The sequence below is a fragment of the Chaetodon auriga genome, chromosome 7 (genome assembly GCF_051107435.1).
Source record: "Chaetodon auriga isolate fChaAug3 chromosome 7, fChaAug3.hap1, whole genome shotgun sequence".
Classification (NCBI taxonomy): Eukaryota; Metazoa; Chordata; class Actinopteri; order Chaetodontiformes; family Chaetodontidae; genus Chaetodon; species Chaetodon auriga.
Genome location: NC_135080.1, coordinates 16,933,234 through 16,947,264, shown reverse-complemented (window position 1 = coordinate 16,947,264; position 14,031 = coordinate 16,933,234). Strand labels below are relative to the sequence as shown.

The following is a 14,031-nucleotide window of genomic DNA, read 5'->3' as shown; positions in this document are numbered from 1 at the left end:
TGAGCACTTAGGATATTAACAAGAAAACTTGGAGGAGATGCAGTGAATGTAAAGATGGCAGTCGTTTCACCATCGCACACTGTTCACCAGCACGCTTTATTCAGTACTTCACTTGTTGTGAGCGCTATGTCGACTGTGACTTGGACAGATGTGTACCCAGTGTCACGAGGGTGAATGTGCTCCTGTACTTCCTAGTGTTCTCTTTCTTTTATAAATTTCAGTCTCATGACTTAAATTAAGAATGAAGGCTCATGCAGAGGACAGAGAGATTGAGAGAGTGGGAAAAAAAACAGCAAGGAAGTGAAAATGAACGCGGGAGCAGTTATCTGTTGATTAAAGTAAGTGGTGTTGTTATCAAAGGACTCTCTCGGCTGGAAATAGCTGTGTTTTTATGCACGGGTGGAGGCAGAGAGAGACTTAACATATTCAGACCTGTCAAATCTCCTGTTTTTCCCGGATCCTCCAGTATTTTATACTTCTCTCTCACTGTCCTCCCATTTAGATATTGAATCTCCCTTATCTTTTCTTAACCCTTCTTAGCAAAAGGCCGGCTGTAACGTGCAGGTGACAGTATGTAGGACATTAGCTGTAACGTCTATTGACGAGAAGTCATTCAGACGACAGCTGCCACTAAAATGAGGAGAAGAACGAGAAGAAGAAGGATGAAGATGAGAGGAAGGGAATGCCTGCCCAAGAGGCTGAAAGTTTGTGTTGACAGAATTCAGTCACACCTGTGCTCGTGTGTGCGCCCATACAGCCTCGCACTACAACTCAAAGGCTTGTGAACACCGTGCATTTTTGATTAAATGTCACACAATAAGCCACACTCCTGAAACGTACAGTATTTTCAATGCTTTACGCAGTTTTTTTTTCATAAATCAGTAATTTATTCCTCAAAGCAATAACAGCTTCTTTTGTCTCTTTTCTGAGCAGACACTCGCCTCCACCACAGGCTGAAACCTTCACACGTTAGAGCCTATTAATTGGCAAACGTGGCTCTAATTAAAGTCTTAATTAGAGCTGTATTAAAGGCAGGTCAGCCAGAAAGTTCAAGCAGTATGTATGATTCAAAAAAACGCTCACGCTGCTCTCTGCTCAGCGGCAGCATTCGTCTAATAAGAAAGAGATTAAGATCTATTTCCAATAAAAAAAGTTCCGCACACTTCTCATTTTATGTATTCGTAGTCTTTAGTTGTACTTTCTCTCTGTCAGCGTGTGCGTGTATGTGTGTTTGTGGTAATATAACCATAACTCAGCACCACCCACAGAGAGCTTGGAGGGACAATTACTCAGGCCGACAAATTTCCTCTTCTGTTTTTGTCTTGTTATTTATTTTTATTTTCATTTTTTTCTTGCTGTTGTTTGTGTGTGTGTGTGTGTGTGTGTGTGTGTGTGTGTGTGTGCTTGCAGGAGTAGTAGGTTGGATCAGCAGGGGTGGGTGTTTCTGGGTCTGCATTTATTACCTCACTACTATTGCTTTTGCAGAAGTGTTGCACCAAATATTTGACCATGATTCGGTGACATGACGAGAAAATGACTCACACATGAGGAATCAGTTCAGAGTCCTAAAATCACAGCAGCACTTATTGAAATGCAGAAACACTGGGCGCCTCTGGCTAATGGAAGAGCAGGCAAGCAGTTCTCTTCTTCCAGTGGCTTTTTTTTTTTTTCTCTCTTCCGCCTCTTTGAGTTTCACACGATCTTTGGACCTTGCCTCCAAAGTTTTGCGAGCTTGATTTTACAGTCGTGCTGTTTTTATGATTTTTGCGAGCCGGAGAATTCAACCCCCGTGGCACTTGATCCCATTTGCCAAGCCGTCACGTCGAGCAAGTCAAGACTGACAGCCACCATCACTGAACTTGCCTGTTACATGAATAAATCAACATCCAAACAAAAGATAATCAGAATGGTCTGTTAAGGTCTTTAGATGTGAAGACAGCTTACTTTGAAACACCAGCAAGCCGCCGTTATCACATTCTTAGATTTTTCTGCCTGGGGGATTGAACTGGCAATCCTCCAGTCACTGGTCCACTTCTATAACCATCAAACTGCAAACACCCTAAACCCAATTTTCTCCAGTATGCTCTTCAGTTTGTGAAGTTGTATCACTTCGGTTCACGTATTGAAAGTTCAGTTTCAGTTTACCCGTCTGTGCGAGCGGAGCGCAGGCACAAACCGCAGACCTTTCTCTGGCCTTCTGAGATGCATCAACCCCAGAGATAAGTATAGAGAGCGATAAAGTGAGGGATGGAGGTGGAAAGGTAGATAAGAGTGGGTGCTCTTCAAGCTGAAGGGAGAAATGGTTTGGAAGGAAATGAGTAGTTGGAGCTGGAACAAAAGCACAATTCAGGTGCTTCTCTGTGAACTTGGAAACTTCTTCATAGTTTGCTCCCCAATTTCTTTGTCGACGTGTTCAGCTCCTCTCTCCGCCTGCTCTCTCGCTTTTTTCCTGTCTCTTACTGACACTCCCCATTCACTTCTGTTTATTTTTCACCTCATCTGCCTAGTTAGCCTGCTGCATTTCTTACCTCGCCCACACACACACACACACACACACACACACACACACACACAGCCCCACGCTGCACCCTCCACCTCCAATTTAATCCAAATGCCCAATTTAAATTATGTTTATTAGAGCTCACTCAGTGGGAGTGAGGGGAAATGAGACATAGTACTTTCTGTCTTTCAAGCGTGTGTGTGTGTGTGTGTGTGTGTGTGTGTGTGTGTGTGTGTGTGTGTGTGTGTGTGTGTGTGTGTGTGCGCGTGCGTGTGTGTGTGTGTGTGTGTGTACATGCCTCTGGTTGTGTGTGTTTGTGTATGACTGCAGGGGTGGAGGTTTATATATAGAGAGAGGGAATACAGTGATGTATGTTGGCTTGTTTGAAGGTGTGTTTATTTGCGTAGGTCTCTGAAATGTGACAGTTTGGTTGTCTCAAACTAAATCATGAATGCTTTTGTTAGTAGTTGATGCAAGAAATTGCCAAAACAAAAGCCCCGACTGAATATTCGTGAGAAAATCCCCCTTTATCATTTCTGTTCTGTCACTCAGCCATTCCATTCACCGTATTGATGCCTCTTGAGGTCTTGGCGGCTCGTCTGATGAATGCAAATGGTTTGCATGATAAATAGCATTTTATATCTGAACCTAAAAAGCAGCACTCTTCCTGATAACATATTTGGCATGGAGTTGATGGTTTCCCACAGAAAGACTACGCCTGTGTCTGGTTCATGAACACTGTGGGTATCAAACTTGTGACCTTTTAGGTTTTGAAGTGATCAGAACTGGTCCTAAAAAAAATAAAATATAATAAAATAAAAATCCTAAAATGATGTAATTCATTCATAAATTCCTCCAACACTTAATATCCCGTGCATTGCTCTCTCTCTCTCTGTGGCCTTTGGGTGATTGTGCAAAAAAGCATGAATCACATTCACGTCCCAATTTCCCACATTTCCACACTTCTCTTGGCAAAAGGTGGATGTGAACCTTCACTGTGTTAATTTCTACATTAGCTATTTTTGCTAATTCTTTCTTCCCCAAATCTGTCGAGCACAAAGACGGCTTCTAAAAGCAATGACACATTCGTCTCAGTTGCCAGCATATTTCTTCAGGGTTGCAGTGAGTAATGCTGTTTCACATCAAAGCATGCGTGGTGCCAAATTATGTGCTAGTGCTGCCAAGTGAAAGCAGTGGTGGCATCATGGCCACCAGTGACAAAAGTCAATTTAAAGTTCTGTTGGACACACACATGCTCGGGCTTGTTCGTTTTTTCGTTTGTGTGTGTGTGTGTGTGTGTGTGTGTGTGTGTTTGTTTGTGCATGCCTCTGTTTGTTTGTGTCTCAAGTTGAATCAAGTTGCAGCAGGAACATTTGGCTGATGTGGGACTGAAGCCTCCTCATTCATATTCAGAGTCTTCACTAGGTTCCGCTTGGCTTCTTGCACGCACACATTGTCAAACACACACACACACACACACACACACACACACACACACACACACACACATACACCAAGGGTACACAGGGGTCCTATGTACCTTCTTCAGTCACAACCTCCCCCTTTTCATTCTTCCTTCTTTCCTCAGATCCCTTAATCCTCCATGGCTGAACACCTTCCAAGCGACCAAGGACCAACTCATCTGAACTTTGATGGATGGCCAAAATGTTTTAAAAATGGAAATGCAGGCATAGAAATCAGAATACTGAGTGATAGCAGTGACATCTTTTTCAAAGAGAGCATGCTCTGATTTATACATAATATATATTTCATTTTCTTTGTTGACAGGTGAGAGAGTTACAGGGGCGAACGTGAAAAAAGTTGTATAATGTCTTTTGTGGCTGGAGACAGACCTGTGAAGTCTGATAAATGTCCTTAAGTGATGTCAGCTGAGTCAGTGTTGCTTGGGTACTTTCATGTATTTCTCATGTATTTCTGGGGTGCGTATAGTATATTAGAGCACTTTAAAAAGTTAATGAAGGTGAGGTAAATCTAGCTCCATTACAAAGCTCCACATTGTGTAGATGATGCAGATAATCAACACTCCCTCGCCTTATACCCCCTCCTTATCCCTCTCTGTCTCACACACACACACACACACACACACACACACACACACACACACACACACACACACACACAGCATGATAAAAGTCACTTGAAATACAGAAGCTGGCCCTGGGCTGCATGAATAATGCAGGCGACCCACACTCTCATAAAGTTTATACCTCCTATGGCTCACACACTCTTCACATATCTCATTAATTCCTGCTGTTCGACTGTCGAGCCACCTGATTCCTGCCTTACATGATAAACACACACACACACACACACACACACACACACACACACACACATAGACCGACACACACTTTCTTATATAAAATGTAGATTATTTGAAAAGCACTTTCTCTCGAGGTTAATGTTAAGGTTTGAGTGGTTGGAACAGATGGTAGCTTGGGACAGATGTTGAGCTTTATTAACTTTAAAGTTGTTTTAGTGGCTGGCTTGCACGATTCAGCAGCATGACGCAAGTAAAAGTGTGTTGAGAGAATGTTTGTGGTGTTTAATATATTTTTGAAAATGTGACATTTTTCTTTCTGTTTCAATGAAGTGGTGTTTGTTGATACAAACATGCCAAAAAGCAACATGCAGTTTTATCATAAGCCCGTTTCGTCTTGATTCTGATGTTTGCAGGAAGCTACGATGGAGAGGTTATAGTGTGGAATAACAGCACAGAAAAAGCTCTGAGGAAACTGCAGCCAAATGCTGAACCCCGAGAAGGCAGAAAGCAGCAAGGTCTCACTTTCACACACTTCATTTTCCATTTGTAATGTGAATGTATCTTGCTCATCTCCCTTTTCTTAATTTTTCTTCATCTTTCACTTCTTTGCTTAACGCTGATTTTCTAGGCCATTTCCCAGATTCTCACGTTGGTGTGAATTGCAAAGCAGTCTCTGATAACTCCAATGCCGTCACTAGATTGTTCTTCATACCAGGACGCACACCTGCAGCTGCAACTACAGGTGAAATAATGAAATTTGATGAAACTTTCAAGTGTGGGTTATTTGTTAGCATAAGCTCTGTAAGATATGGGACATTGCATAATGTTGGAGGAACACTGTTAGGCAGCATTGCCTCAGAAGCTGCCCCTCAAAAATAAGAGCAGTGAATTAAAAAAAAAAAAAAAAATCTTTTTCAACAAATAATTTCTGTATTTTGATCACACCGTTGCACTAACATGTCATCTTGCCCAAAAAAATGTGACTAGTTTCATCACAGCCATTAAACCTTCCCAACTCCGAAACCAGGTGATGATTTTGAGTTTTTGTTCTGAAGCCAAAACCTTTTTAAACATATAGTCAGCCTGTATGTATGAGTAGTTGTTTATGTTGTTTATGTGAGAGCCTCTGATTTGAAGAATTATAGTTGCAAACACGGTGAAGTTACTTCGATCAATCGTTCTACGATCAAAAGCCTTTTCAGAATGTCAGATACACGCGTATATAGCCTTGCTTTTGTTGTTGAAAGACCCCGTTGCAAATGCACAGATTCACACTTGTGCATTAATTTGTGTGTTCTTGGTTTTTTGGTGTTGTCCCAGATCCAACTCATTTTACAGCCAAAACTTTGCATAACACCAGGCCAGGAGTGACGAGGAAACAAATGTTTATGGTCATTTATTCATAAAACTGCATTTATATATGTAAACATTCGCTTTATTTCATTTCAGTGAACCTGTAACCATGTGACGACTGTATACCAAATCAGTCATAAGGAGGCTGAGTTGGCCCCACCTTCAGGTTAAAAAGCCCTGTAGAAGAGGAGACAACCACGTCTTAGAAAACCACAGAACACAATCAAGTTCAAGCATTTTATTGTCAGCAACTGAAATGTATGTGAAGAAAATCATTCTCTCCAGGGTCATGACAAAACACAATCCAAAACATCCTGAAGCATGAGCCCATGCTGCACAAATGCAATGTAAACACGAGAGGGCTCAGACAGAGAAACGAATGAAAAAGAAAATTCAAGCATCCACTGTGACCACAAAGATCGGATGAGGGGACAGAGACTGAAGCCAGGTTTAACTCATAACATCTGATGAAGGTTGATGAGAAAGTTCAACCAGGCACATGGCACAAATCCTCTTAAGATACACCCCACAACAGCACCCATGAAGTGGTCATTCCCACTGAAGGGGGATCTGCTCCCACATTTACATAAGCAAGTGCAATCAGATCCACTATCAAACGAGCCAGACTTGCTTTGAAGCAGACCTGCCCGATGTGGTAATGCCACGCGTGGCCCTCCAACATCTCATGGATCTCCACCATCCATGGTCTCTGTGGCCAATTCAGTGCCACCAAGGGCACCCAATGACATGCAGGGATAGAGACTTCAGCCAGGTGCCAATTTCATCCTTCAAATCATAAACACCCACCTGCTCAGAGGAGCCACAGCCAGAGCTGCCTGTCTTATCCAGATTGTCTGAGGCAGCAAGGGACACAGCATGTATGGAGGAGCCTGGCATGGCCGACCCAAAAGGTGGTGCTGATTTGCAGCCAATCACTCGGCCGTCTTATGCACGTGTCAAACGTATAGTGTGCAGGGGGTGACGTCGGGCCCACAGACCTGATTAATTTGGTATAATGTTACTTACCTGAGGGCGATAGTAGTCACATGACTACAGGTTCACTGAAATGAAATAAAACCAATCTGGCGTCATCTGAACATCTACTTGAAGAAAAGGCTTTGCTGTGTGAGAGTTCGACAAAATATTGGCTAAGGTGTCCGTTTTTGTGAACGCACTATCTCTGCCTGTGGCTGAGGGATTGGACCCTTGATGGTCTGTGGGCAGTTAGACCTGCTTCTTCCATTGATAGTGTGTCTGCTTTTAACCTCAAGTTGCCTGCAGTGGTGTCTCAAATGAGAACATCTGTACATCATCGGTGTTTGCACAGTTCAAGTTTTAAAGGATTTTCTGTTGTTCAACACAAGGCTCAGGTGGTGTAAAACAGACAAGGCATGTGGAAAAGTTCCCACAATCCTCAGATTTACATTCACAGGGAAAAAAAACATAAACTCTATGTTTGACCTACCATACCTATTGGCATTCTGTTTATTCATGCTTGTGTTTTTGATGCTACATATTTGTTTTTCAAAGCTGCAAAAGTAATTCAGTCATTATTCCCAACATGTATATTCCTTCATTTCCATCAGGCGGTGCAGACTTGGTGTCCTGCGGAGGTTCGGGTGTGGTCAGACTCTGGAACACTGTCCACAGCCACCTGGTGGGACAGTTCACAGCTCACAACGGAGACCTGGGGTCTATTGTTATGACTGTCAGCCCATGTGGAAAATATTTAGTCACCGCTGACAGGCAGGGAACAGTCAAGACTTGGGACATACAGGTTGGTTTTTGTCTCGCATGCATATTGTATATCAGCTGCAGTGGACCACACGAATGCACCCTGAAACTACATGCCTCCATGACATTTGTCTATACTTTAAGACGGACAAGCGACAGTAATGAAGACAGAGGGAGTGATAGAGACTGGTGAACACAGAGCCAGAGGGAGGGGCAGAGATCAAGAGACAGACTGTGGTAGACAGAGTGAACCTCGATATTTCCATTAGATCAGCCATGTTGTTCACTCTGAAAATGACAGCACTGTCTGTCATTTTGAAGCCCCAGCAGCTTGCTGGAGTACAACCAGACCAGTCAATCATTTAGAAAAAATCCAGTGTTATATTAGCAGAAGGAGGTTGTGTCCTCATCCTGTTTGGTATTTTATTTAAAATTTTAAATTATCAGTAATTTCAGTTAGGTGATTAGAGATTCACTTCAGCACATGAACACTTCACATACATAACCACATGTTTGGTAGCTGTAGAGTTTCTGATACCTCAGAGAGGCCTTTTGACTTTTTGACTCTGATTATGAAGACTTAGATCGCGCCATCGGTATAAGGCATAGCTGCATCACTGTCATGCTCATAATCGCAGTAAAAGAACACCCTCTCGGGTATTATTGCCACAATATTCACAGCTCAACTCTCTGTCACAGTTTATAAGAGGGGATGAATTCAAATGGGTGCGTCTCATTTGGCTTCCAGTTTAATTTATGGAGATTTATGTATATATGTAGCAGAGTTGAAGAAGTTGGACAGGCTCAATGCTCTGGTAGAAATCCTGTCCTTCGGCAAGTTTTGAGCACGCTTTGGAATCAGCTGGATGACTAACATGATTGCACAGTATACAGTGTTCTCAGATACAGCACTTCACAGTTCAGTACCAGGTCTCACCCTTACATGATGATAATACTGATACTGATTGATGTTACTAATACATGCAGCAAAACATACATAGCCAAAGCCAAAGACCATTCAGTTATTCCCTCCGCTGAACAGTGATAGCCTGTAGCCATTTGCAGGGGGCTACACTAAGAGCCAACTCGGTATCTGAAGGGTCTGGAGAGTGGTGCCTTTTTTTTTAATCAGACAAAACAGCAAAAACATAAGAAATGGATGAAACAGTGTGTTAATCTGCTCTAACCTAAGCTGCAAACATTAGCATGTAAAGCTAGCTGACTAACTGTTGTGGGAGTAACGTGCTACAAATCCATTACTGTAATTCTACTCCTTTTGGTGGTAATTAGAGTTTAGGGTACCATTAGCGGCTCTGTGCAGCTCCTTATTGGAATAAGGGATATTTACCCTCCAGCAACCCTGACTAAACGTGTCTCTCAGTTCTGATCCTCAAAACCTTTTCTCTTTGAAAAATAAACATAATAAAACATTAATCTAACCTCTCGTCCTTGCCCATGAATGCTGTTCTGTAGAATGCTATCCAGTCTGATCTTATGTTCCTTATCACACTGCACCATAACACCAGGACAACAGTAACTATCTGTCATCCACGGTGGAAGAACAATGTGCTGTGCCTTTAAATCAGTCTTCTACATCCCAACGGCTTAGTCTTTAAGCATGTTAAAGCTCGGTGAGAGAATGGAAAGCTCTTACAATGACGTGATTTAATTGCATGTTTTTGAACGTCCACAATAAATGGTTTTTTTTTTCAGCCAAATCATACATGTTTTAATCCACTGCTTTACTCCTCCGTCCCTCAGCATTATTGTCTTCAGCCAGATGATGGGATAACCAAAGAACCTCCAAAACTGCTACGTAGTTTCCGTCCACACCTTGATCGTGTGACTCACCTGGAGATGTGTTTCCAAGGCAGTAGTCTCCTCCTTCTCTCAGCATCATCAGACTGCAGTGTGGCTCTTAGCCGCCTGCCCGGAGATACTGTTGGTCTGTTCGGACAGGTCTGCAAACACACCCTTACACAAGCCATTTAAGTTCACTGCTGTGGATTTAATTACATAACGTAACCTGCGTGTCTGAAATTAATTGTTTTGGATGGCAGAGATATTTTTCTGCACGCCTCAAGGTAATGGCCTCAGATTCTCGTGGTTCAAATGTAAGGCGGTGCAGGCTGCCTTTGATAAAGCCTCACCCCCCACTCTGGACGGTGCTGGTGGGTGGTAGTATCCAGTTGACGAAATGGATATGAAACCTAGCATCAAGCCAAAGTTAGAAGTGTGTGTGTGGGTGTGTGTGTGCCTGGGTCAAAGGAGGCCCATATTAAGTTAGCCTGGGGCAGTTTCTGCTTGGTGTTGCTTCATTTAGTTTTGCCTCGGGCACACACACACACAACCACACAAATACACCACATCCCAAAGAAGAACACGCATGAATAAAAGCAAGCATGCATGTACGGCTACATACATGAACTGTGTACCGTATGCGGTACAAGGAAATGCTTTGAAACTACAGTGTAAATGTCACATGTGTAGCAACCCAAACACACAGAGCAAGACAAGCTGTGTGTTTGAATAGTTTGTGTTACTTTTTGTTTTTTTAAGCTGTGTTATGCCACATTTCTATTTCATTCAGCTGCCGTTGGATTCATACATTGTCTGCTTAATGCTCAGCAGATGTGAATTCTGGAAAAGAAAGACTACAACATATTCAGCATATCAGGTTATCAAAGGATACACTGTTAATTATAAATATGCTTTCCAGCAAGGAGAAAATACAGAGACAGGGACTCACATTAAAAGCTTCCTTCTACGGTTTGATGAGAGTTCCTCAGACAGACTGGATTTGGTTTTTTAAGACCCTGCATGACCCGAGCTAAGCTGCTTTTCAATGTCGCAATCTTGTGGTCACTGGGACACCTTGCAAACCAGCAAAACTGATCCCACATATTCTTGCTGTTTTGTCTTTGCTGCTGTAGGAGGAGCAGTGGTATTTGGAGAGACATGGACCTCTGCACAAACAGCGGGAACCAGAGCAGGACCAGAGAGACGATGGAGGCCAAGAAAACACCAGAGAGGGAGGGAAGAGGTCACCTCCAGCTCCCTGACCAAGGACCCTGACACCTCTGCAGAGGGTGGAGAGGTGGGGATAAAGGATGCAAGAGTAAGCAGGACCAAACCTTTATCCAGGTGAAGAGCTGATTCTGTCTAAAGTGCATTGCACCATAGTTGTACAGGCTCATTTTCACTGCCTGGTAAAGCAGCAGTGTTTCTGAATTGCCCTGTGGGCATTTAAAATAACATGCTCTTTGGGCGCCCCTATAGCTCAGTTGGTAGCGTGTGCACCGCATGTATTGAGGATGTCAGTCCTCTGCAGTGGCCACAGGTTTGACTCCCACCTGCGGCTCATTTGCTGCGTGTTGTCCCCTCTCTCTCTGCCCCCTTTCCTGTCGTACCTTCAACTGTTGCTATCATAAAGGCTAAAAAGCCCCCAAAAAATAGATTAATTAAAAAAAAAAATGACGTGCTCTTAATTAAATGGCATGATTTATAGTGAGAGTTTCAGATGAAAAGCTGAGACATTTTGTCTTTCATTGTAAGTAAAAAAAAAGGCTTTTACAAGTTTTCCTTGATATTATTTAGTCTAAATTATGTTTAAAGGAAAAAAGTCAGAACACTTGCACAAAGAGAACAAAGCCATTGTCTGCCACAGAGTCATGAGAGCTTGAATCAGAAAAATGCCACTAAATTGGAGCTTTTTCACATTTTATTTTAAGCCTGGGGACAGTGTGGTGTGTAACAGCGAAAAGTCATGACTCCCTTTCACAACCGCAAAGAATGAAATAGCATTTGTGATGCTCCCAGTTCTAAGATTTTTCTTTTTTGCCCCGATGCTTAGAGAACAGAAAGAGATCACATTCAACATTATTTTTCTGGGAATAAGAGTGTGCCTTACAGTTTGAAAGTGATTGTACTGTTGTAACATGAAAGTCAGTAAAAGTTGAGTCTTCACTGGAGTTCTCAAAGTCATTCCCCCCATTCGTTGCAAATGGGGCAGCTTCAGGCTGGTGCATAGAGTTGACGGCACACATTAGAGGTCGTGATTCTCTGGTTTTCCCGGCTTGTGTGATAGATTTTTCATGTCACAAACACTGATGGGGCCGTCCTGGTGGGAATGCATGATATATGAACTCAGAAATGTTTTAATCAATAAACTGAGACTTAAACATGTCTTTGAGTGGACTGCATTCACTTGGCTGTATTTATTGATCTTGTGGTTGTGTTTACAGTCAAAAGTGGGCACTTAACCAGACAGGAGCTACCAGGAGAGACGGGGTTAATGAATGACACCCAGCCTCAGCCTGGCTGACAGTTTTTGTTGTCCATTTGTCTTTGTACAGTCCTTTAGTTTCTGTTTCTTGCTTCATTGACTTTTAATTGTGTAACCTCATTTTTAACACATTTTTCACAAACACTTAACAGTTGTTTGATGTGTTTATTGTCCACACAAGATGTGAAGGGATCGAGGGTTGTTGTACTTCATTTCTCAGCATTGTCAAAGGAATTTAAGTGTTCAGATTAAGATTCAATTCATTGTCTTTTTAGAGTTCAAGAAGTAAAACAAAGAAACGCTTATTGCAGCTGCCTGAGGTGTGGAGTGTCTTTGTGAGAAAATATCAAATTTGGATATGTTATGGTGCATGTCAGTAAACAAGTGTGGAGCACAACATGGAAAAGACAAGATCAAAAAAGGGGACTTTTTTTTTTAGTAAACAACTCTTATTTGTCTCTGGGAAAAATACGGGGTATCACAGTTTCTGGGACCTTGCTCAAATGAAGATAGACAGCAAAGTAATCTCAGCTCTATCTGCCATTTCTGCTAGTGGTTCTTTGTGGCTCTGACTTCACACACATACACACACATGCACATGCACACGTGCAGCACATCAGACTTGCCATTGCCTGAGTCCAGCTCTGCTCAGATGACTTGCTTCATAAAGACTTATTTAACTACTGAGTTGAGCTTGAATGTTTAACAGTGTGCATAAGAGAATCTGATGTTTAAGCTTGGATTTTGAGTATCTACAGCTTGTGGAAAATCAAGAGTCTACATACAGCCATGCCTGCCGCTAGGAGGCAGTGGTTTGAGCTGTCAAGAAAACGTGAAACCATGACCTGCAGGTGGTGATAGATTGAAAGTCATCGGATCACCAAAATCCAAAATACCTGTTGAGATATTTCAGTCTGGATCAAAGCAGGCAGACCAACGTTGTCATGCATATAGTCACACTGCTCGTGTAGCTAAAAATCTGTCCAAGACAGTCATCAACACTGCAGCTGCTGGAATTAATGCAATTTTGATATCATGTAACATAATGGAAAGACATTAATGGCACTTTGTAATAAGACATCAACATAATTGACTCTGATGTGTCACAGTGATGCCATCATTACACCAACATTACTGTACACCTTCTGAACCAGACATTTAAGCATTCAGGCTTATGGCAAGACATTTTTACACACACACATTATAGATACTGGGAGACATAGCTGTAAAAATCCCTTAGAAACTCTTATGAAACTCAAAAATCAGGTCAAAATTAAAAGTGCCACCGCAGTCTAGTAAGGTACGCTTAGACACATGTTCTGCAGTAATAGTGAAAGATGTCCTCTTTGAATAAAGAAGAAAGAGGTCTTCATCTTAAGTCAGCAGTAATGCCCGGCAGCAGAAAGCTCAGTAGGGGTCATGGTTACAGTTATTACATTTGTTAGGCCTTAATGATGGTGCCTGTGAGAGACAATGACTGATGTTAAGCACTTAATAAAGGTCAATCAAACATGTTTGCCCTCAGTGCTGTTGTTTCTTTTTATTGGCTGAGGCAGTTCAATACAGTATATGCAATCTTGAGCTGTAATGAGATGTAAAATCAAAGCTATGGCATGGAGTTAGGCTGTGGGGTATGACAGATAACTTTTATTTAATCCTCATAATTGTAAGCTAAGCCCATAAGTAATCATTACATGACCGTAAAACTATAAGCAATCAAAAGAATAATGTAATATTAATCTACAGTGTAATAGTTTCAGAGGGATAATGGAAACGGTAGATGTGGAGAAGAGTGGATTTAATTGTCTCGGTAAGCCCAAAGGCAAGTCAAATGACAAAGGACTCCGCCTTTTAAAAGAATGGCTAAGTTTTGAA

General features: G+C 42.1%; 1 protein-coding gene across 5 annotated transcripts in view; it reads left to right on the top strand.

Annotated features, from left to right (window-relative positions):
* The window catches only part of LOC143322932 (cilia- and flagella-associated protein 337-like), a 30,156-nt gene extending 18,023 nt beyond the window's left edge, over window positions 1-12,133 (top strand). For 2 of the 5 annotated variants that reach the window (XM_076734374.1, XM_076734375.1), the window contains exons 14-18: window positions 5,198-5,299; window positions 5,413-5,526; window positions 7,724-7,914; window positions 9,633-9,830; window positions 10,805-12,075. In XM_076734374.1, the coding sequence (XP_076590489.1) occupies window positions 5,198-5,299; window positions 5,413-5,526; window positions 7,724-7,914; window positions 9,633-9,830; window positions 10,805-10,933 (734 nt within the window). In that variant the 3' untranslated portion in view covers window positions 10,934-12,075. The other 3 variants (XM_076734377.1, XM_076734376.1, XR_013077364.1) reach the window with 2 other exon arrangements.
* Window positions 12,134-14,031: the final 1,898 nt, after the last annotated feature.